A 25182-nucleotide genomic window follows, 5' to 3' on the forward strand; every position below is an offset into this window, starting at 1 on the left:
TAATAATGCAGCTTGTGTAAAGAAAAGCTTGAAACTGTGTTTTGAGGAAATTTCAGTCTTTTGTGTTTAATAGCAAAAGGCAATAATATTAGACAGTTTTGTGTGATATGACTACAACAACCATTTACTAGAAAGTTTTATTTACCAGAAAATTCCTTGTTCTTTGTGTGATTACTACTTCAGCTTTTTAGCTGTAGCAAGCAGTTTTTCAAGTCTCTGTATCAGTTGGTCAGATTTTTTGACATCCAGTCTTTTAATTCACGTAGTCATAGACCTGAGTTCAAGACAATAACTTTTTTTCTGGATGTCACAGTTTTTGCGAGTTTAAGTTGTTTTTGTGTTTGTTTAAGGATTAATTTAAATATTTAATCGTCCCATTCAGGAAATGTCTCTGAAAGAAGAGATGGTCGTGAAGATGGAATCTGCGCTGGAGAACTACAGACGCAAGTTTGCTGTAATGAGACATCAGCAAGGACTCCTCTATCAGGACTACATCAAAGACAAAAAGGTAACAGACAAAAGGTTCCATTTTGTTTTCTATAATCTTGCACACAGCGTAAGCACTTTGGATTGTGTTTGTTCTTGTGAAGTAGGTTTTAAGCTGGGGTGTGTTTGTGCATGTACAGTTCATCTCTTTTTCTCAGAGATGTTAATGTTTTTATTTGTACTGAAAATGATTAAGGACATATTGTTAATCCACATGTACAGTGCATCAGAAAATGGAAGACTGTTGTTTTTGTGTTGTTCATTTGACAGGAATGGGATGAAGAAGTAGGAAAACTGAAAGAGAAGCTGAGTTCTGTTGAAGGTTACAGAGAAGAAGACAAAGTCAAACTACAGGAATTTGATGTATGTTTGTGAAATTTTGTGTCATAAGTCTCAGATCTGATGTCTGATGCTGGTGTGTATAAATTATGTTTGGCAACTTAATCATGTACATGTGCACCTGTGACAATAATCACCCTTACGACAGTCTTCAGGACACAGATTAGCGATGAATATCTACCCTCTTGCTGATATATATCAATTCAAAATTGAGTCTGTTTCTAATATGTTTAGAAGTAAACCTATTTCTGATATCCATGTGCCATCTTCCATTCAGAAATGAAAGTTATTTATTTGTAAATTCTTTCACCAGAAAATCCAGCTGTTTCTTATATGCACCACCTTACACCAGGAAATGAACCTGTTTCTGATGTATACAGTCTTACCCCAAGAAATGAACCTGTTTCTGATGTGTACAATTTTACACCAGGAAATGAACCTGTTTCTGATGTGTACAATTTTACACCAGGAAATGAACCAGTACTGATGTATACAGTCTTACCCCAAGAAATGAACCTGTTTCTGATGTGTACAATTTTACACCAGGAAATGAACCAGTGCTGATGTATACAGTCTTACCCCAAGAAATGAGCCTGTTTCTGATGTGTACAATTTTACACCAGGAAATGAACCAGTACTGATGTATACAGTCTTACACCAAGAAATGAGCCTGTTTTTGATGTGTACAATCTTACACCAAGAAATGAACCTGTTTGTGATGTGTACAGTCTTACACCAAGAAATGAGCCTGTTTTTGATGTGTACAGTTTTACACCAAGAAATGAACGTGTTTCTGATGTGTACAGTGTTTACCTCTAGAAATGTAGCTGCTGATCATTTGGGAAGATAAAGTTGACATAACCAGCTTTGTGTGTGCTGTTTGTGCAGAGACTGTTAGACACGCTCTCCCATGACGATGTGGAGGTACGGCGAAGACTGTCCGAGATGACCAGAAAGGTGACTGTTCTGCGCGTGAATGAGAAGGCTCTGACACGACGTTACCAGACCATGGAGGAAGTACAGGGAACCTTGAGAAAGGTGAGCCCAGGGTTTGATTGATAGATTGATTCTGCACTCACCTGTTCTGATCTGACAAGTATGGCAAGGCTTAAATTATTTTTATCTTTCGACTTTGAAGTAAAAGTGGATTCAGACTAGTGCTAGGTTGGTAGATGGGCAACATTGGAATAATTTACAAAATCAGACATTAATTGCCAAGGTCTTTGGCCAAGGTAAAGACAAGATTTATGTTTGTGAGGTTGTGTCATATACCTGGCACAGTGATTTGTAGTGTATAATTTCTCTTACAGAAAACTGTGATATTCAATCCCCATAAAATACTTTATATATCTTTTGTTACATTATCAATGAAAATAACAGATCATCCTTTTCATTATATCGGCACCACTGTTTATCTGTTTTTAGGACAATAACCAGCTTAAGAATGAGATGATTCAGATGGAGAAGGCTGTAGCCGAGAGGCTGGGGTATCTGCAGAGATACAAGGTGAGGAAGTATCATTCTCTGTCGGGATATGCTGAACTAAGAAATATAGCAAGGGGGCTCCCGCAACAAACTGTATATAAGGCTTACAATACACATGAAATGAATCACAACTAAGAAAATTCATGAAAATATGACCTGAATGCAGGATATTCAGTTAAATTACAAAGACTAAGGTCTAGTGTAATCTTAAGGGTCTAATTTGACTACAGTGCAGTGTGACGTATCTAACTGGCAACCTCAAAGTCCAGTCTACCAGAAAAGTGACTCCATTCAGAATGTTCATTCCATTATCTATGGTGAAGCAATACTAAATATGAATCTTGATTGTTATATTAATTAACATAGTGTTCAGTGACCTGATTAGTGTATATTTTTTTCAGTTTTAGATTAGAAATGTTAAGTGGTGAGAATCATGTCATTGAATATTATGAATAGAGGGTGTTTTTTATGATGAAGTTTCATGAGAATGAAATTTTCGTACATTGAACTTGACATGAAAGTTGATAAATCTACTCTCTGTGTATAATGTTAATTTTATCTCTTATTTTATTTCTGGTAATCTGTCACCCTCTCAGCATTCGTTTAAACGAATTCACATTCAGTACGGCTTATTACACCTGAATAAATCCATGTTGTTTTTAGGACATGGCGGTGTTTAAAATCGCAGCACTTCAGAAGGCTCTGGAGGATTCTGTGCCAACTGAAGACCTGGAAAAAGCTAACAAGGAGTTCCATGAGCTGACGGAGAAGTACGTGACATGCTGGAGAAAGGCAACAGCCTGGTGGAGAAAACTGAGGCTCTGACAGGGTTAGAGGTAGGCAGATAACCTAGGAGCAGGGCTGTCACAGTTGCTGAATCTGTGACTCTGCCATCATGGTTAAACATGTTCAGAATGTCACAGAGTCTTCAAACTGTTCGTGTTTCAGAAAAGTAAAATAAGGCAGTATTTTGAATGGATGGAATATATATATACAACACTCAGGAGATTCATGCAAAATAAATAACAATAAAGCAAAAAAAAACTCTTGGTTTCTATCTTGTTTTTAGGAAGAGGTAAAAAGATTATCTATAGTCAATGAGGAGCTAAAGAAGACTCTGGAGATAGAGAAAGAGAGACGGTACACACTGGAAGGGGCCATGGAGGACTTGCAGAGTCGAGGTGAGTTCAGACAAGGGGTAGGGTTGTGATGGAGGGGTGAGTAAGTGGTTGTAAATGGGGAAATTAGAGAATATAGGTCTAAATGGTCACTAACATCAATATAACTCACCAAAGAACCCAAACCCATCTTCCAAAAGATCAGAGGTAGAATGCTGTCTCATTTAGTCTGATATACAGATATGATATTTACTGATATGTAAATAAAACTAGATTTCTTTCGTTGTAGTTTGATACTTGTGCTTACAGGCAGATCCTCGGAACTTAAACGTGTACATTTCAGTAGAGATTAGAATAGTTCAGCCATACATGGGAAGGTCTTCCAGCAACTTATAGATGGTCATGGATTTCCCCAGGCCTCTGCCTCTTTTCCTCTCGTCATAGTGCTGGCCATACAAGTGAAGTATTCTTGAGGATGGCATAAAACGTCAATCAAATAAACAAAATAAACAGTTCAGTAGTTCATGCACAAACTGAGCAAGGTATTAAATGAGCTCTCAGAACAGACACTATAGAAATCCCAGATGAGATGAAGAGAAAAATATCTTCTACAGATAACGCAGCTCAAGCAGCAGTAGAGTTTCTACTGTTAAACCACAGCATTGCTGAGAACACCATTGCAGTTCTGTAGAATGTCACAAAAAATTGTTAATTGATTTGCTTTGCTGAGGTTTTGCTGTTGCTTCCTGGTTAATGAAAATTCTCAGTTGTTTCTTGTGAATAGTGCGCAGTTTTAGTGTGGAAAAGATTGGTAAATGTTCGCATTCATGCAAAGTGAATGACCTTAAATTTCACCCAAAAAGTGCATTTTTAGAGGAAAATAAATGTCATAAAGTATTACTTTTGGGGATGAAACTTCTGTTTTTCTTAAATCCATAGAACTCTGGGAATGGGGCAAAATTCTGACACTGCTGGCTTACCTTGGCTGAAGGACTCTCACCAACATCAGATTTAAAGTGTCATTTTTGTTTGAGATGGGGACCGATTTGCTGATTTCATTAGTGTTACTTTATTACTACTGATAATGGATCAGTTACAAAATACATAGATGGTGAACAATGACAGTGTATACTATATCCTACCCTTGCCATTACAGGTGTAACAAAGGGTAGTGGTGTGATGGACCAGCATGTGGTGTCCATCTCTAAGAAGCTGACCATGCTGGAGATGAAGGAGCTAAATGAGCGACAGCGGGCAGAACACGCCGTCAGGATGTACGAACAGCAGAAGGATATCCTTCACAACTTAGAACAGAGAAACTCAGACCTGGAGAAAAAGTTTGCTGAGGTAGGTGAAAATAGTATACATGTACTTTTGTGTATGCACAATAAAAAGTATTTTTAGTTTTACTAGTAATGGTGTCTGGTTACTTGCATTTAGTCAGGTGAACATTAAAACTTCATACACAATAATTTTTAACTTTTATACCTGTCATGTACTTGTATGCATGATGTAGGATTTATAGGCAGAGAAACCTACAGGGCTTAAAGTAAACCATTTTGCTGGGCACCTTATGAATGTCGTGACTTCAAGCCGCAGTTGAGTGAACAAGAACTGGGTTTAAACATGGAACTTGTAAAACATGCTGTCTTTTAACACGTAAGTACCGTAATTATCCTAGAATTTTGGACACTCTAGAAATTGGGACTCTCAAATATCCCCACCCCAACTCCCAGGTATTTAATCTTCTGAGAACACCGCCGAAGAGGGTGGTTGACCGCTGTTTACACAAGCTAAGCGGATTGTAGCTCCCTTACCCAACCTATCACCTGTATAACTGTGCCTGCTACCCATCACGCATGATTGCCCACGGGGCTAGCTCATTTTCCTCTGCTGTCAGTCATTGATCAGTGTCTGCTGAAGTACCAGTGCAACAAGAACATCAACAACAACAAATAAAACAAAACAACTGGATGAAAGAGCAGACTTTTAGCAGATCAGCGCCTTTCATTATCAGCCGAGTATATATGTGTACTATGGTTGCAGTTTGAACTCTACTAAAAAGATTTCACGATGAAACATTCCACACTGGTGAGGACATTTTCATTCAAACCTTGTCACAAATACTTACTGTTCCTGAACACACTTACAAAAGGAAGCGGGCCATGATTTCAATTTCATCAAATTCCATAGCGGGTGAAATCCTGGTAAGTTCTCCGTAATATTTTATAAGTAACTGACGATCTAGTACTGGAATTGTAAATGAAGTTTCTAACCTTGGCAGATATCCAGATAAAAATGCATTGAATCAAATGGATTCCATAAAAACATTTCAGTACTGATTCCCACATGCTCACAACACATTTAATCTATTACCACGGTGAGAATTGAAATCAGTTACCAAAACAACATGTGATTGACGGATCTAACAAACAATGTTAGAACTTCAAAGGCTATAGCCCAGAACTGGGCAAAGTTGCGATTTGCATATCAATACATCTCGGATGGTTATATTTAAATCTTCTCACGAAAATTTTCACACAATAAAGGCTATTGTTAGATCATTATAGCCTATATTGGTAAGGTGTGAAGATGTAGGCCCCTATGTATGTTCTGACGCAAACAAACTGGGTGAAAATGGATTTTCTTATGACAGCAAACCTGTAAGGCTGAGCTTATTTTAAGCCAAAGCAGTGCAGTGTTCATGTTAGACTATGTTTTGTTCAATTTACGGAAAGGTAAAAGACAACTTTTTCATGATTGCCTAAAGACACTCCCTCCCTTCTTCCTTTCACCTGGTGACCCTCTTACAAAGCTCTCCCTAGGTGTACCCAGCTGTGTTTTAGGTGACATTCTCATTCAATCGTGAGTAAAGACAGAACAGGTATCTTTCAAATTATGATTTTTTTGTTTCTCTTTTTGTGAGCCAAAACAAATGAGACCTATTATCAGTTGATGAACCAATTATTAGACAAGAGAAAAATGTTAATTATTCCAGTGCAATTCCAACAACATACAATTTTTGATTTTTGGGTTTCGGTGGCTTATTCACACATATACATGCCTCAGTGGTACTGAGATCTTGTATGAAAGTACTGCAAGTTATGTGACCTGTTAAGTCTGCAGGAAGTGTTTGATTGTCATTAAAAACTGGTGCCCCCAGCTGTGCACATTTCTGCCGGATTCAAGTGTCAAGTTCCCACATGTGGAGGCGAGGCTTTGATGTTGAGCCCTGAAAAGGATTACCCGTTCCCCCATTTCACACTGCCAGCGCTCTTAGGGACGCCCCCTGTGGTAAAGCCTCAAATCCTGTCCGAAATTTTGGAAGAATTACGGTAGGTATTGCTGATACTCTGCTACTTGAGATAATTTCTTTCAAGTGTAAACCTTAATCTGTTGCAGGTTACAAAGATAAATTTGGAAGCTCAAAAAGTGGAGAGGGACTTGCGTGATGAACTGGCCAGTAAGTACTAATACTGGAACAACCAGTTCTAAGGAGGTCGCTCATGTTTAAGCTATAGCAGTTTGTAATAACAGGTATATGTGTACAAGATGATTATGACATATTCTGTGGTTGGTTTGGCTGATAACTATTGTTCAAAACATCTGATTTGTGAAGTCACATTTAATTGTTTTTTAGTACGATATAGCCTTACTTATGTGGATCTACTTGTATGTTAGTGTTGACGTCTTGCATGAAAGGCTGAGAATAGTTATGTGATTGAATTTTGTGAAGAAAAGTAAACATATATGTATGAGAAATAATTAACAATTGCTGTGTGTTTTTGTTTTGTTTTTTTTTTTGTCAGCGTGCGTGACGAAGGCTGTCAGTGATGCAGACAGGAAGAAGATAAGTAACCTGGAGGAAGATCAAGCCAAAATGAAACAGGAAATTTCTAAGCTCAAGGTTAGCAGAAATTTGTTTAGTCACGTTATAAACAATACATGACTGCATGTACAGCTGATATCAGATTTAGCTGTGTGAAGATTTCACATATTGGGTGAACTATGTTTTTGTTGTGGATTGTCTTATCGTAGGGCGTTTTCGGTCAATCCATCTGTCTATCAGTGAACCTTTTCACCTTAACATCGTATTTAGAGAACTGTTCAGAACTGAACTGCTTGTCAACTTTTTGTCTATACCACCAAAGCAGAAGACTGCTGAAAATGATTTATAGAGCTATATCTCTCACTTTTTTGTGATTTTGTCATGTATTTGTTTATTAATTGTTTGATTGGCGTTTTGCGTTGTACTGAAGAATATTTCACCTATTCAGTGTTGACCAGCATTATAGTGGGATAAAGCCTAGGACCATCAGCAGGTTGCTGGCAGACCTTCACCCACAGCACTACAGAGCAAACCAGCATCAGTTTAGGTTTTTCTTGTCATCAAAAAATGTATTTGAAGAACTGTGTCACTTGAGAGTTTGAAAAAAATTGAATTCAGCACCACACATGACGGGCGTATCTTGAGGTTCTGAAGCTCTTGTTGACTTGTGTGGTTGACAGGAAATCGCTGAGGTGGCCAGCTCTCAGGTGAGCATGTTGGAGACACAACAGGTGAGCCGGGATAAGGAAGTCCGCTCACTCCGACAGCAGCTGCTTGATTTCCAGGTACAAAGTGATGAGAAGACCATTATTGGTAAGCAAGAAGGTTTGAGAAAGTATGATCTGTGAGGAGTGTATTACTTGATAGCCTAATTCCTTTTCAACCACCTATGCAACCAGTATTTTGAAATATTGTGAGAGAACTATGGAGTGTAGAGAAATAATTTGTACAGTTTTGTGAAGCTTGTATTTTTAATGACACAAACAAATTTTTAGCATGATTTTCATAATTATTGTTTGCATAAATTTGACTGAAAAAAGTGCTACACCTAAAAATTCACTTGTGTGAGATTTTCATTGATCTTGCAAAGGTCTTTTGAAGTTTGTTTTTTTTAAGTAGGATGACTTATTTGCTGCTTTTTTTTTGACGAATGTTTAGGTCAAAAACAGTATTTAATAGTTGGGAAAATTAAAGCTGATTGAAAAGTTTTCTAAGCATTTTTTATTTATTGGACATTTATGGTTCTGTTTTAATAGGTAAATAAAATGAATTTGAAATATTGTGCCTTTTCAAAGTGAATACTGCATGCATTTTCACATGTTTTGAATCCTTCATTAGTACTATAACAAATGTCACAGCATGCTAGTGTAAAATGCAAAATTGCATAAATTAGTGGACATTTAATAACATAAGTAAATGTGACGATTTTGTTCTGTTTTGTTCCTTAGGCAAACTGCATCGGCACATTGTCCAGCTGCAGATAAGTGAGGGAACTGCTGTTAGGAAGCTGGAAGAATCAAGAAAGAAGAACAGCAAGCTGGAAGCTCAGGTGGTGCGACTTGAACAGAGGCTGGATGACAAAGACCAGACAATCTACCACAACAGGGTTGAGTCTCAGAACAAACAGAAATACCTCAAACAGAGTCTGCAGGTAATTCCGTTAAAAATGTACACTGTTTTTTTTCTTATTATTTTTATTTTATTGACTTCAGTCTCAACAGGTTGAGAGTTGATAACAAGAACAAAAGATAATATAATAAATAAATAAATAAACATAGTGTAAATTAAGTTAAACGGACTGTATGTTAAATGTACATTACAGGTTGCCTTTATAATAATCCCAATCATTGATAGGTCTCGAAGGCCTATGCTCGTGTGAAACAAATAGTTCAGTAAATTTACACAATGAAAACAAAGGAGAGTCTATCAGATAATGTGGAAATAATGTTTTAAATATATTTAAAGTGATTTGATATGCTCTAACGGTGCCTTGTGGAGGTAAATTTATAAAGGGGGATAACTCATCCAATACACAAAACTTGCATTGGTAATAGAATAAGTGGGAGAATATCGGGATCTAGAGATAATGAATAAAAGGGGACCATTGGTGGTTTACTTGGGGCAATCCAGCTTGCATCTTTAAAAGAAATGTTCTTGAATGAGGTGTTTGTAAATAGATAAAGAAAGGTAGGAGTAGGAAACATGGGATGTAGTTGAAAGGAATTGAGTCTCTCTGTTGGAGGAATAATCACATAACCATTTCACAAAGGCAAATGAAATCCTTTGTGCAAGAGTTATTTAATCGTTTATGTTGCAGTAAGTACATGTAACTCTCTTATATATTGTATTGATTTTATTCACAGACACTGAAGACAATAAGAAAAGACTGGCTCTATGTTACAGCTGATACATTGTCAAACTATGATTCACATCTCAGCACTGTACTGATTGCATGTGTTTTTTCCAAACTCTTCACTTTAGGAGTTACGCCGTCAGTTTGCGGGGGCGGTGCCCTTATCCAGACAAGAGAAGTTCTCCAAAGCCATGGCACAGCTACAGCAGGACAAGCTGACCACTGAGAAGGATCTAAAACTGGTGAGAAATTCAGTACACGTGTGCGTGTGTAGTCAATGTCCTGATTTCCTTAGGCATGTCTCTTTCTCTCTGTTTTGGTTATCGGCATAACACACCCTTGTCTAAATGCACCAAGCTGATAGGGAAAATGTGAGTGGTTATTGATGTCATATTGTCTCAAATAGAGAAGGCTGGTAAGGCAAGGGTCTTTGTAGTTCAGCCTGGAAAAGCCATAAAATTGAGGCTACATAACCAACCTGGGCTACTGTTCATAGTATACTGCCATTCTATTGGAGAAATGTGTTTTCCAGCATCTTTCAAATTCTTTAGTACTCTGCCTTGTAAAGTGAAAGTCCGAGTTCAACTAATTAAAGTCATTTTCCATTTCTGTATGTGTGTATACTGTATGTACAAAATATTTATTCCAAGCAGCCTGGAAAATATGAATTTTAGGGTTGGAAAATTCTTTAAAAAGTCTTGACATTTTGAAGTGTGTGAACTCTGGAATGTCCAATCCTGACAAAGTGTAAAATATGAAATTGGTCTCCATTCAGTATTTATATACTTATTTGTAATTAACTCAATATGGGCTGAGGTGAAGATTTAGGACATCAGTGATGTCTTGTTTTAAGGTAAAGACTTGATGCTGTAAACAGGTTGGGTTTATTTTGTTGGGAGCTGTAAACAGGTTGCAATCATTTTGCTGATAAATCTAAACAGGCTGTGTTCATTTTATGGGGGACTGTAAACAGGATGTGTTCATTTTATTAGGATGTGTAAACTGGCTGTGTCCATTTTATTGGGAGCTGTGAACAGGGTTTGTTCATTTTATTGGGAGCTGTAAACAGGATGTGTTCATTTTATTGGGAGCTGTAAACAGGATGTGTTCATTTTATTGGGAGCTGTTTAGAGGCTGTTTCCATTTTGTTGGGAGCTGTAAACAGGCTGTGTACATTTCGTGGGAGGTCTAAAACAGGTTGTGTTCATTTTGGGTGCTGTAAACGGGTTGTGTTCATTTTATTGGGAGTTGTAAACAGGATATGTTCTTCTTATTGGGAGCTGTAAGCAGGTTGTGTTGATTTTGTTGGGTGCTGTAAACATGCTGCATTCATCTTGTTGGGCGCTGTAAACAATCTGTGTTTATTTTGTTTCCCAATAAGGCTAAGGAACAGAGACTTGCCACAGAAGATAAGCTAGCTGCCCTGGAGCTCCAGCACACCAGTCTCCAGGACCTCATCGCCACCCTCAAGGATGGACGGGGTGCGCAGAAAGTCATGGAGTGGCACAGTAAGATGGACATTCTGAGACTGGAAGAGCTACGACAGAAGCGACAGATCAACAGACTACAACAACAGGTGAGTGCACAGTCTAGCTAGATGTGTGAGCAACACCAGTTTTATTTTGTGTTTTACAAGTGAGCCAACATTGAAAATAAAAAATAAATCAACAAATAAGCAAAATATTAAAATGCACATCATGTTTTATGACATAATAATTTATTTATTTGATTTGTGTTTTACGCCATACTCAAGAATATTTCACTTATACAAAGGTGGTCAACATTATGGAAACCAGGCATAGCCCAGGGGAAATGCACGACCATCTGCAGGTTGCTGGTAGACCTTCCTATGTATGGCCGAAGATGAAGCCAGCATGTGCTGGACTTGAACTCACAGTGACCACATTTGTGAGATGCTCCTGGCTCATTACACTGCTGTGGGACACTAATCACTTAGGCCACAGAGGCCCCATGACATGTTAATATCATTTAGAAAGTTTTGTTTCTTTGCTGCACCCAGAAATTGTATCACTATTGTTGTGTTTATTATTAATAAACAGATAAATACTTTGTCTCCAGATTAAGTACCAGGAAGGGCTGGTGAGGACTCACGAGGCCACAATACAGGAGCTGGAGGCTGAGAATGTGAAACTGACCAAGGTAAGTCCTACACGGGGGGACACAATTGGACTAAGGTGACAGTTAAGTCACTCTGGGGTCATTCAACTTAACTGTCTTGTAAAATGATTGATGACAAATAATTTGATTTCTCTTTCTTTCCCGTGGGTTGGCAACTGCAAGTTGAATCACACATAAAGAAATGAAAGGATACATGAAATGCTATACTGTATAAAGTACAAAGAAGCTTCTCAGATTTCTTCAAGGGTAAACTACAGTTTTCCTAAGCCTCCAGCAGTCAGTCTGGAAATTAAGCACCCTAATTCTTCTAATATCGGGGACTAATATGAGTAGTGTTGAAAGTAAGAAATTACATTTCTTTACCAGCCTTTTGGAAAAGTAAAGATATGAATATGTTGTTCATTAGAGGGTCCAACCATGTGAGAAAAGAGAAACTTAATATTCCTCCTACAATTACGTATATATTGGCTAAAATGAGCAGACCAGGTGTCCCCAAAAATTAGAAGAAATAGGGCAGCCTACAGTATTCACGTCAAAATAACTTTGGAAGAAAGAATCTAAGATGTAAAAGAAAAAAACAAATCCTTGACTTTGAATTCTTTTTAATGCATCCTTTTAGCATTATGTGATCCATCAAAGTTTAGTTTTACCATTTCTTGAATTCCATTTGTGATCGTGCTTTTTGTTACTGTACATGTTATTCTTGATCATGTTTTCCTTTAATTATTCTGCGACATAATTATTATTGTATTGTGATTCCCTGCATCATGTGTGGTGTGAGTGGCTTGAGTTTCTTACATTACACTCTTCGTGCATTGCACTTCTGTCCATTTTCTTAAAACTTCTCTAAAAGTTGATAAAAAGTGGAAGTTATCATGATATTGTTGGTGTGTTGTGCATGTAGATGCAGGATGACAAGCAGCTGAGGTGGGAACAGAGAGAGGTAGAATTGGAGAGGGCTGTGGCTAACATGGAGAGACACACAGCCGAGATTGCAGGGGCAGCATCACAGGTACTTCATGTAACCAGACACGAGACATTCAGCCCTGTTTTGATGACTGTTTAGGCTGTGTATCTTGATAACTGTTTAGGCTGTGTATTTTGATGTTTATGTTACCTTAATTCCTCAACCTTTTTGCATTTCAACGGAGCTGTTTTGTGTGCGATTTATGTAGGCGTTTAAGTTGACTGGAGATAAAACTAAATTGGTTGAGTTGGTTAATTTCTTGACTTTAAAAAGGTGTAATTTTATCAGTCCACACAAAATAATGTCAGAATGCTCAGAATGTGCTTAGACAAACACCTTGCAAACGTACAGAAAGGTTTATAATGAATTACAGTACGTATGTTGACAACTGTTAAGAAGGCTATGTATTTTAATGACAATGCATGCTATGTATTTTAAACAAAAAGTTTTAAGATACATCATAATTCAGTGAATGTTTACACCTGCATGAAGCAAAACCAGCTTGTGGAATTTCAAGTCAGATGTCAGTTATTTAACTGTGTGTATAAATTTAATCCAGAGGACATTTTCACGTTTTTGGCATTGCCATGTACCCTTTGGCACATCTGAATCTTTTCTAATATTTAGATGACATACATGTAGTGTAATAACGGTGAAATGATACTCACATTAGAACAATGTTTTAAGCTTGTAGTATCTCTGAATACGAAGCACTACTTTCTCTACATACAGTTCAGGCTCTCACATGCATTACAGCTGAATATTAAGATCAATGAGTAACCAGTGATAGATGATGATTGTATCATTTTCATGGACTTATATTTTTGTCCTTTCAGTTTGAAGAGGCTGTAGGATCTATCCCAGACTCCTCTCTGCCAGTTGCTAACCAGCTAGAGATGGCTATCACAACCATAAAGAGTAATGTCAAGCTGATCCTGGACACCAAGGCAGAAAACGCAGCCAACAAAAAGGTTAAAACTCCAAACTCATAATTCATGGGAGGAGGCCAGATTAACATTTAACTGGGAAATTATCGCAACTAATAAATATATATTGATAAATGCTTATTGATATCAATAAATATTTGTTGATATCAGTGTCGATAAATCATTTATTTATACTGATAAATGAATTGGTGATATTGATAAGTATTTTTCGATATCATGATATCTATAAATAGTGTTTATTGTTGGTTTCAATGGAAAAGACTGCTCCCTCTACGATGTTAAGAAATCGATATCGCTAATTACATGTAATTTATGGAATTAAGGTAGGATCAGGACGCATTGCTGTAAAACGTGAACAGAATATGTTGGAAGTTGTGTATTACTACGTACACCAACACAATTACACACATTCCTTTTTCTCCACAAACAGTTTATGAATACATCACATTTGTGACTTTATGCCCACTTTATTTTATCAGAGGGTGCAGGAATTGGAGGCTGCCCTGAAGGAAGCTGAGCGCACACTCCTGGCCAGGGACAAGCTGGTGTCAGAGATGAGGCTGAGGATGCCAGCTACGGCTGACCGGGATGACTTCATACAGAAGGCTACTCAGCGGGCAGAGTACAGTACCCCACTGGGCAGTAGTAAACAGGAGGAGTATGAGAGTCAGCAGGCCTTTAAGGTGGCTCAGTCAACCATAGCCAGTCTACAGGTGAGTTGGCTGATCTGCATTTATCTAAGTTCTCTATGTACGAAGGTCAAGATTCTTTGATGTATATTTTTTGCTTTATTCTATTGGTTTTTAACATTGTAGTAAAGATTTTTTCAAGTACTGTATTCAGCTGTATTTTCAAGTACTGGGTTCCTGTCTGGGGTGTCATTGGGCAGGGGCTGATTGGCTATGGCTAGAATAGCACTTTGCCTAATTGAGCCACATATGTTTTGCATTTGAATTCGTTCAGAAGATTTATCAAGTACATGCTGAGGTGCTATGGCCTCCTCTGCATACTGCCTGGTTTCCTGAGCAGCAGGAAGCAGAGAATATTTGTCTTAGTTCAGCATTCAGCAGCAGAGCATTGCAAAATAAACAGTTTGCATGTAATTAACATCATTTTTCTTCTTTGTGTGTTTTTTTTTTCTTTTTCTTTTTTTGTGTATCTGGTGATGATTAACTTGATATTATGTCTTGTTATGTGTTGTTTTCCAACCTCCACAACTAGGCCAGAATAGCTACCAAAGAGGAGACAATCCAGAAGTACCAGGATTTGTTGAAGCAGGCACGGGATGACATGCAGGAGATGAATCGTAAACACGAGACTGAGCTCAAGGTCATGCAACAGAAGATCCACATGAGTACTGACGCGGCATTCAATCGCTTCAAGGAGGCAGCGAAAGAGATGTTACATAGGCCTACTGCTGATTTACCTAGCAACAAACAGGTATGGTGGTTGGCTGTGTGACTTAGAGGCACATGTACCCGTAGAGTGCAAGACAGGTTAAAAATTATATAAGCAGGCACAACTAGCCTAATCCTCATAGGAAATAATAGTGATAGTAATCATAATAATAATAATATTTCTTTATTTCAGATTTTAAAAAATAAGAAAAGCAAAAAAAAGACAAATAAAGATGAAAGGTATAAATGCCCAATATGGTTTTACCTCCAGTGATAAGCGTCTTTTTTCAGTGAGCTAAGAGGACTGAGGAGATGAATAAATCAGATAAGTCTGAAAAGTCCCATTTTTGTCAGCAAACTGAATAATCAAGACAGAGAGATTTTATTTGGAGAGATTGTGTGACCGTCATGTTAGGCTGAGAATTAACGCTAGGTATCCAGGTGAAGATGAGGTCAAGAGTTAAATCAACTGTCTGCTTCAAGTCTAAGTAAAACTGCACTCAGGTATATTATGGATGAAACTATTGTTAGGGCTGGATTTAAACTTTTTTTAAACAATCAGACCCAGTATTACTAACATCCATGAACATGCTGAGATGTCAAATTGTATTAAACATTGTTTAATTATATGTTGCTGTAGTTGCGACGTTTGAATGAGCTGGAAGACATGGTAGCAGAACAGGATAACAACATGGCTGTCATGGCAGAGAGATTACGCCACAAGGAAACAGACATCGTTAACCTAAAGGTCAAAATACAAGACGTCAGCCGGGAGCTTATCAAGGAAAAAGAGAAGTAAGTCACCATATTAAGATCTGTAGTTGAGAGATTGTGTAGTCATGGTTTGAAAGTAGATGTAATGCCTCTGAAGTGGAATGTTTGTTTTGGCGTCAACTGATGTGGGCAGTAATGTGCCCCATAATGTAATATAGTTGAGAAGGTAAAATGTTATGTTTTCACCAGACTTTTTAACTTAAACACAAAGCTTTATCTACATGTGTATTTAAAGCAGTTTATGAAATTATAAGTGATTTACTGTATATCTATGTCCCTATGTAGTCAAGATTTTCTTCTTAAGTTTCATGCTATCGATACAGCTTTTTGAAGACATGCTCCATTGCGCAAAGTCTTTCTGACTAGGGCTGAAGCTCTACGTTAGATGCCTTGTTAGGTACGCGACCAGGTGTATTGAATTCCTGTGGGATTTGCCCCATTTCCTCTGCCCATAAATTTGACCGCCATCATACAAGTGAAATTTATTTTAATATGATATAAAAACCTGTCCCCAGGATCACAGTGCTGTCTTAGTCTTAAGTCAAGCTCAGTCTAACTTTCAGAATAATTTACTAAGCTAAAATTGTGATTTAATTAAATACTAAAAGTTGTCCTAGTTCTTCAAGACATAATTGGAAATTAGAGTCTTGAACAAAGGTAGGGTTTCTATGCCAAATGAAGAAAATTATGTCCTGGAATTTTGACACTAGAGTGTGGGCAGGTTGACATGTACACAGATACTGTATGATTTCTTTGGGCCAGTGTAGCGCCCTCTCTGTGTCCCTACTCTCGCCCCCATTAGGTCTGTTCACCACACCCCATTTGCCCAGAACTGTTAAGTCTGTCCTCACCAGAGTTCTTTTTAAACAGGGAGCATTGTTGACGTCATCGCTGCAAGCTACTTAATTTCCTGAGAGACCGTTGGTATTTTGAAGCCATTTTTACCCTTCAAAGTGAAAGTTGAAAAATTTGTTTGTACTGTTATGTGTTATTTCACATGACTGTGTGCACATTAAGAAATGAACCCAAAGCGTTTCATGTATCCTTTAAGTTCAAATCTAAGTTGAAGAATGATACCACAAGTTAATACTTAGCTTGAAGTTAGTCTAATACAGTTAATCTAATACAGTTTCAGTTTCAGTGAAATAAGTAAATCAAATGAATCATTGAGGGCTGTGATGACTTTTATTATACATCTATCTCCAGGCAAACTGAGGAGTACAAGGTGACCTGTGGTAAGCTGGAGGATGAGATAGAGGAGTACAAACGGGAAATGGCGGCTCAGAGGAAGGAGATACAGATCCTCAATGATGAGATAGCGGCTCTCAAGGAAGCTAATACCAGGGCTCCTACGGTCACCATGAAGAACCTGGTGGAGAGACTGAAAAACCAGCTGGCTCTCAAGGAGAAGCAACATCAGGTAAGGCTGGATCAGCTGGTTGGTGGTTTCTCTGGTGACAGGACTAAAGCTCTGTTGACTCATCTAGGAGAAGCAACATCATCCATAGGATGAGTCTGGTAGATTTTCTGCTGGTGAGATTGTGGTCTGATAGGAGACAGTAAATCATTTGTCTTCTATTTGTTATTAAGGTTAATGTAGATCTCTTTGTATGTGTTATTTACATGACTAAATAGTTTGTTTGCTCTTTCCTCTGGTAATCCATAACTGAAATGGGAACTTTTTGCTAGTTTGGCATGGAAGAAAACCTATTATTTGGTGTATGAAGGATAACAGGAGTTTTCCAATAGAGCTGCATGTACTGGTCCCAATTAAATTTCTGGCACAGTTTAGATAATCAAATGAAACCCTGAATGACCGTAAATTTTGTCCATGACTAACTTGCCCATTTTCTCTGATTCTGAGAGTTTTATTGATTTTAGAAAGGTGTTTTTTGAGGTTTGTTTTGAATCATGAAATGACATTCTACTGGAAAATTGTAAGTTTCAACGCCCAAAGTAATATTTGGTGGTGTTTATTTGTCTCTAAATATGCACTTTTGTGGGCGAAATTTTAGGTGGTTTAGGCTGCATGTAATAAGTAACAACTTGTACAGTGTTTTAACTTCATTTAGTTATGCCCTGTTCTTATTACCGCTTCACGCATGTCTGTGTCCACTTGGCAGGCCCTGAGTAAGGCTCTGACAGAGCTGAGAGCAGACATGGTCACCCAGGCCCAGGAAACGGTCAAGGCGCGGTCAGAAGGTCACCAGGTGGAGTCTAATGTCCAGGTGTTACTGGAGAAACACACCAAAGAACTACAGGTGAGAAGCTGGCTCGGCCAATTCAGTATGCAGGTCAATGCTTTGCCTGTCTTGCAGCTGTGTCTGACCACTGTTTTGTTGATCAACCTATAAACTGGAAAGTTTATGTGAGGCATATGAAGCAGTCAGCTTTTGTTGAAGTTTCAGTGAAGGATGCTAATACTTTGCTTTAAAGTGTTATGAAGACCACCTGAAGATATGCATGTGCTTTTTTTGTTGCATTGCTTGAATTATTTTCCAAGTTGTCACTGAATAAAGATAGAATCTGGGGCCGATTCCACAAAGCCATTTCCGACTTCGGTCAAAATTTAAAATGCGATCTTAAAGTGTTTTTTTTGGCTTTAGAAATCAAAATTTTGTCCATGTCATCAGTGTTTCCTTAGGACAAATGCATCTGAATTTCAACTCCTAATACGTAAAACTTAGCGTTCTGAAGAGGTTTTCAACTTCGACGAGTCAAAAACAGCTTTGTGAAATCACCACAGGACTTTAAAGAAAGTCAGACCCTTTAATAGCTTTTAACAGACTTTCCAGAAATTTAACGGATGTTTTGAGCTGTCAGTAAAGGAGAATAATCTCGAAAAAATAAGAGACATCCACATGTACCTAAGCTTGTAGATTGACCATAACTATTTAGTACGGTAAATGAAGCTTGTAGATTGACCATAACGATTTAGTACGGTAAATGAAGCTTGTAGATTGACCATAACTATTTAGTACGGTAAATGAGGCTTGTAGATTGACCATAACTATTTAGTACGGTAAATGAAGCTTGTAGATTGACCATAACTATTTAGTACGGTAAATGAGGCTTGTAGATTGACCATAACTATTTAGTACGGTAAATGAAGCTTGTAGATTGACCATAACTATTTAGTACGGTAAATGAAGCTTGTAGATTGACCATAACTATTTAGTACGGTAAATGAAGCTTGTAGATTGACCATAACTATTTAGTACAGTAAATGAAGCTTGTAGATTGACCATAACTATTTAGTACAGTAAATGAAAATTATATCATGCTGCTTGAGTCCAGCGGTTTGTTTTATGAAATGGCCTTACATACATGTATGTATCTCAGTTCTTGTGTTTTTTTTAACAGCCTGTTGCCATAAATTCTGATGTTTCAAATGAATTTCGCTGTGTTAAAGAATTGTTTAAAAAAAAAAACAAATCAACCTGTTTTTCAGGACATTGTTTAATGGTCTTTTACCTGATATATACTTCATGTTTATTTTAACATCAAACGGGAACTGAATAAAACCATGTTTTGTCCAACATGTTTATCATGTGTAAATTTTATTGCCTTTTTCTTTTCGTTTCCAGACTCAGGTAGAAGAAATTCAGAATCAGAATCAGCGGCTGAAGAAAGAGATACGGAAGAAGAAAGACTCTGAGAGCACACTTCACAATGAGATGGAGGAGCTTAGAGATGAAATGTGTAAGTGACAGATTTAATGAGTGATTGAATAGGTCTTCTTCATATTTGGTGTAGACTGGGATATGACAGATTAATGTATGCAAATGGTATGCACACATGCACTTCGAACTTGTTGCATCATAATGTTGGCCCAAGGTCATGGAGCAAATAGTATAGAGTCATCAGGTGTGAATTGTAACACAATGAACGCGAGATCATGATGATGACAAAAACATGAAATATGAAAAAGGTCAAGGTCTATTGAGTGAATAGTTTTGTCAGTAAATTTAATATACAACATTAAGAGGTCTGCCATTGCTTCTCTTTGCAAGTACATATACATGAATATGTGTTTGATGAAGAGCAAAACTGCATAACTGAAAACAAATATTTTTTGATTGGTTTTTAACACAAAAACAGTGTAAAACGTCGGACAGGTTTAGACTTGGAGGAAACTTGAGTTAACCAGTTGTAATGGAACACTTAGGTACTGTTCACCTTTATCTTACCTGTGGGCTACTATTGTGCAAGCTCTGATGACGATCTGCAGCTTTTGATCATTAAAATTTGATGGTGACATTCACCAGTAAACCTGACTGGCATTGTTAAAGTGAAAATTTTTGAGCCCAGCATTAAACACCACTCAGGTAAATAAATGAACATAAAAAAGTTTAGCAGTTCTTTGGTTACAGCAGTGTTGCCAGTCTCTGACTTGTAATACTTTTTGTGTTCACAGCCCGTAAGGAGAGTGCTATTTCAAGATTAAAGTCTGACAAACACCGTCTAGAACAGGATGTAGAAGAACTGGAGAAGAAAATAGAGAGGATGCACACCATGAGGTCACAGGTAAACCACAACTATAGGTTTAATTCCACATTGTATGTGAACAAGAAATAATTGCCAAGGTGCCAAAGCTGTGACGAATGAGTATTTCAGGTTTCCCCCGTGCTCTGTCCGGTTTCTTTCCACCATAATGTGGTCGCGTAGTATAAGTGAAATATTCTTCAGTATGGCATAAAACACCAAGCAAATAAATAAACAAATAAACAATGAGCGTTTGAAGAATGCACTCACCCAATCAAGAACAAGAAGACCAACATCTCCAGCAGTAAGGCCGGTCTCTGCAGTTGGCAGACTTACTGTTTTGAGGCTGTGGCTCATAAGCTCCATGTGAACTAGATTTGAGATGTGACTTCATTGATCAAGGGCGAATAAAATACCCCCCCCCCCCCACTCCCCCAACTCCACCATCACCACACAAACACCTTTCCACATGTATGTTTGTTGCATCAGCAGAGTAACACACAGAAAATTCCATTTCATCTTTAGTTACTACATCTTTTGTTGAATCTTCATGTTTAAAACTGTGCAAAAAAACTCAGTAATACGTCAGTTTTGCTGTATTGTTTAAAGAGTTTACTTTTTTCCTCTAATTCTTCAGAAATCTGAGAATGAAGCCAAACAGAGGGAGGTGGATGAATTGAGAAGACGAGTTAAACTCTTGGAAGATGAACTGAAGCGTAAGTCACAGCAACCAGAAAAACCTTTTGAGGAACCCAGAGATAAAAAGGTGAGGCTATTCAGAATGGTGTCTTAGTTTTACGTGTCAAAAAAGGGAGTGATGAAATTATCTTGATTTTAGGCTGTGATATTGTTAATTGTCATCATCTTTGGTGTATAAAGAGGATCTGCTTTCTGATGCAAACAAACAAAATCTATAAAGAGGATTAAGAAATGTGCCTTTGTTTTTATTTTTGACTGAAATTCTCCGTTTAAATCAACAATTTAGTTTGGTTCTAGTCAGAAGACACATTTTTAAAATTAGACATGATATTTTTCTTTTCCTATCTAATATGTGTCTTCATAGTATGTTCAAAACACATCATAAACCTTTTGCTGACATCTCGTTTTAGTGCTGTTCACAAATGACATACGATTTGCTACTTCTGTTACTGTTACTTGGTGATGTGCTGTTGACAAATACCTGTAAATAATGAGTTATTTTTTGTGTGTGGTACAGGCGGATGAACTGGCCCGATGGGAAGAGAGCAAGAAGTGGCAGAAGACAGTAGACAAGATGAAATCTAAACTGAGAGAGAAAGATTCTGAGATAGAGAGACTTCTGAGGGGAAATGAATTGATGAAAAATGCACTGGACAGGTGAGGCAATTCAGTGTGTTGGTCTGTTTGATACACTTCATTGTTTGATTGATTGATTGATTGATTGATTGATCGGTCAGTTATTCAACATTGGATGATGTCCAGGAAAACTTGTACTATCTCACACATTTTTTTGTAGAAAAGTTGGCCTTTCCTAATGATGATTAACTTAGGTTAAACAGAAACTCTAAAACAATGTTGACTCTGACAAACAGATCCAATTATAAATTCATTACATGCCAACCCCAAGAGGGGCAGAGTGTTTGTTTATTTTATTTTTATTTCATCTTTGGAGCATTGTAGTTTTCCAAAGAAAAAGTTACAAAAAATTAAAGTTGTTTCCATAGACACTGTTTAATAATTTTCAATCAAAATGGTTTGAGAATTCGATTAATATATAGATTGTAATTGTGGGTTGTCGGTTGCTATAATTCCTGCTCAAATATAATTTTATTGTATATGAGACATGCCACCCTCTGGCGTGAGCTTGTGGTGTTCATGAAACTTGTTAATGTTTTATTCAAGCTTCAAAAAAGTCAGAATTATTCTTAGCTAGCCTCTTTAAAAAGTGCAGGCACAAGCTGTCTTTCGAGTACTACAGTGTATATTAACCCAGATGCTGTATTTTCCTTTAATGTGCATGTAATGTTGCACTTCATTGCACATCATTGCACATTTGCGTGGGTGGGTGTGATAATTTGAGGTGTGAAGAACAAGGTGTGAAACCCAGGCAAGAGTTAGCCCATACACTGTATACAGAGAGTGCCAACATGTGTGGGCCTGTCAGGAGATCTATACATGTATAATAGCAAGAGGTCAGAGGTCAGGACTGGTCTGTGTGCACTCACAGGTACCCAGTAAGCTATACTTGTCCAAGCTTGATCAGTCCCTCTGTAGACAGCCTGGCTGTATGTGTTTTAATTCAGCTGTACACAGGTAGGCTCTGCATGTGCCTGGGTGCAGGACAGTTGTAAGACTGCAGTACGCTGCATAGTGAAAACAGGTAGTTTACCTCTTACTTCATTTAATCAGTGTTTTTATGGAGAATTGATATGGCAGATAAATGAATGATCGAAGGTGCTACCATTTACCACCATTCATTGTACAAGAAGTAGACGCACCAGGATGATCCAATGATTAAATAATGACACATGTTAACCTGAAATCTGCTTTCGCTCATTATTTATTGATATTAAGCGAGCTGATCTGATCACTTGTACATGTATACTGTACCTGTATGTATCATGGTGTAGTTGATTGGTTTGCTTTCTGTCATGTACATGTGTCTTGTGTATATGTATATATAAGATGCTCACAGATATGTAAGTCCTGAAATCTCTGACTGATGTTTCCTTTGGTACTGTGAAAGTTTAAATGCAGGTTACATATGTATGTAGAACTAAAATAACATGTGGCTAAAGTTAGGGGACTAGATGTTGTATATGAGTAAGAAGGGTCAAACAACCTCATGGCAGTCACATATTTATACGAGAGACTTAGGAATATAGGTGAAGTACAATCCATCTGGGTGTTACATGAACCATACTGTGACTGGGTGGGTGTGGGGAGTCATGTCTGGTGTCTTTGGCATGATGTTACAGTGAGGCATCTCTGTAAATACGTGTATATGTATGTTGTTGTTGCGTCTAGTAGTCTACAAGGACAGAGTAAAAGTGATTGAATTATCAAACAGTTATAGAAAAAAGAAGAAAACCAACAACAATAAACCAGCAAAAAATTGTGACTGTCAATCGATTTTTTTATTTTAAAGAAATATGAAACGGTTTTACAAATAATGATGAGCTTTTACAGATCTGCTGTTAATATCGACATGGGTGTGTTTACTTGTCTGCAGGGCGCAACGTGAGGGCATCGACACTAAGGCTCCCATACGCCCCGTGACCACGGCACCTCTGCGCAGTGTGCTGGGTAAACCTGAACATGAGCTGGAAGACTTGAGGCAGAAAAACTACCTGCTGGAGGAAGAGGTAACATAGCAGAGTTCATTGTGCATTGAACAGAGTGTATACATTTACATGTATGAAACCCACCTCAAGGTATACACATAAAACCACTTAATGGAGATCCTGAATTGTTTGCCTGGTGTGTACCAAAAACATGGAAAATTTAACAAAGGTATTTTGACAAAATGAAACAATATCACATTCTTTGCTGGGACCAATAGATAAGGTTTACTGCAATTTCCAATTTGTGTAATAAAATATTAAGCACAGCTCCCATGAGTTGTCTTTTTAAGTGTATGAAAATCCAACTTGGCAGTTATAGGGATGTGTACATCTGGAGCTGCTCTTATCAAGCTTGCTGTGAACAAGCTACATGTTTATGTATATTGCTGTCTTCCCAGCCTCCTCATCGTTATCTTATTGTTGTATCAGGTGATGCGCCTGCAGAGGAAACTAACGATGGAGAAGGACGTGTCCATGACAGATCTCCAGCTGAGAAATGCACAGCTTAATGACCAGCTTCAGCATATGGAGAAAGTGCTTACAGCTAAAGTTTCCTCCTCAGAGGTATGGGTGCAGACTAAAGTGTTCTGTATAAACTTTTGAAACTCTCCCAAAGGGATACAGAATCCTTACTGTTGGCCTATTTGTGAGTTCTGTAGGCTTGTGAAAATTTGAGTGATAAGAAGTTTATAGACACTTAAGCCAAGGATCTTTCGCCTGTGTTGTTAGCCAATAATCATGAAGTCTGTACCCTCATAAATAGTCCTTTGTTAATCTGGGCTCTGTGCTGTGGAAGACTTTTCCTCACATTTTGAAGAGCTACATTATCAAGAAGTTATCAATACTACTATCTGCAACGAGCGCTCAGCAGTTTTTTGTCTTGAAAAGTTTTTCTTGATGCATGTTAAGTTTAACTGAAATCTTCATTGACAATACCCTAAAAACATCATAGGCATGTATATATTCAGGTGCAGATAAATGAGTGAAGTAATGAACTTTTTAAAGGTGTCATCAGTAGGTTGTGACATTGTAAATCATTGAATATGGCTGATCAGTCTGCAATGTTTTTTATCTTTTGACATGCAGCTCTAAAATTATCTGTCTGTTGGGTGGGCACATTTCTGATATATGCACGGTACTAACATGTGCCTTTCGCTTAACATGTGAAGTTAGTGTAAGATGACACGAAACCTTGCTTGGTTGACTTTTAGTAGGATTTCGCAGCTGTTGCAAAGTTGTGCATGTTTATCTTACTCATGTATTTGATTGGTGATTGGTCAAGAATATTTCAGTTATATGACAGTGACTGTATTGGTGAGAGGCTCCTGGGTCACTTTGCTGCCGTGCTAACCACCTTGGCCACTTAGGGCCCTTCATGTTTATGAGTTACCTGATTAGTTGTATATCAAAAGTAACAGTTATGTGGGATTCATACTGTGTTAGTAAGATTAATTTGTGTATTTGGACAGGGCCCTGGGACACAGGCTTACCAGGAGCTGTATAATAAATACCAGGACTCCCAGAGGAAGGTGCTTAAGTT

The 25182-nt window shown here is 37.8% G+C and overlaps 1 protein-coding gene across 1 annotated transcript in view; it reads left to right on the forward strand.

The window, feature by feature from the left end:
• Positions 1–25182, forward strand: part of LOC135481097 (centrosomal protein of 290 kDa-like) — a 51312-nt gene that overhangs the window by 14680 nt on the left and 11450 nt on the right. Inside the window, 29 exon segments of the mRNA XM_064761035.1 lie at positions 383–508; positions 757–849; positions 1714–1863; positions 2251–2331; positions 2974–3082; positions 3085–3146; positions 3380–3491; positions 4585–4775; positions 6831–6891; positions 7238–7335; positions 7938–8070; positions 8706–8908; positions 9739–9852; positions 10992–11186; positions 11690–11770; positions 12654–12761; positions 13553–13687; positions 14143–14376; positions 14885–15103; positions 15701–15855; positions 17041–17254; positions 17958–18095; positions 19422–19536; positions 20252–20361; positions 20957–21085; positions 21536–21675; positions 23531–23663; positions 24072–24206; positions 25112–25181. Coding sequence (XP_064617105.1) covers positions 383–508; positions 757–849; positions 1714–1863; positions 2251–2331; positions 2974–3082; positions 3085–3146; positions 3380–3491; positions 4585–4775; positions 6831–6891; positions 7238–7335; positions 7938–8070; positions 8706–8908; positions 9739–9852; positions 10992–11186; positions 11690–11770; positions 12654–12761; positions 13553–13687; positions 14143–14376; positions 14885–15103; positions 15701–15855; positions 17041–17254; positions 17958–18095; positions 19422–19536; positions 20252–20361; positions 20957–21085; positions 21536–21675; positions 23531–23663; positions 24072–24206; positions 25112–25181 — 3844 coding nt within the window.

Source organism: Liolophura sinensis, chromosome 1 (genome assembly GCF_032854445.1).
Source record: "Liolophura sinensis isolate JHLJ2023 chromosome 1, CUHK_Ljap_v2, whole genome shotgun sequence".
Taxonomy (NCBI): Eukaryota; Metazoa; Mollusca; class Polyplacophora; order Chitonida; family Chitonidae; genus Liolophura; species Liolophura sinensis.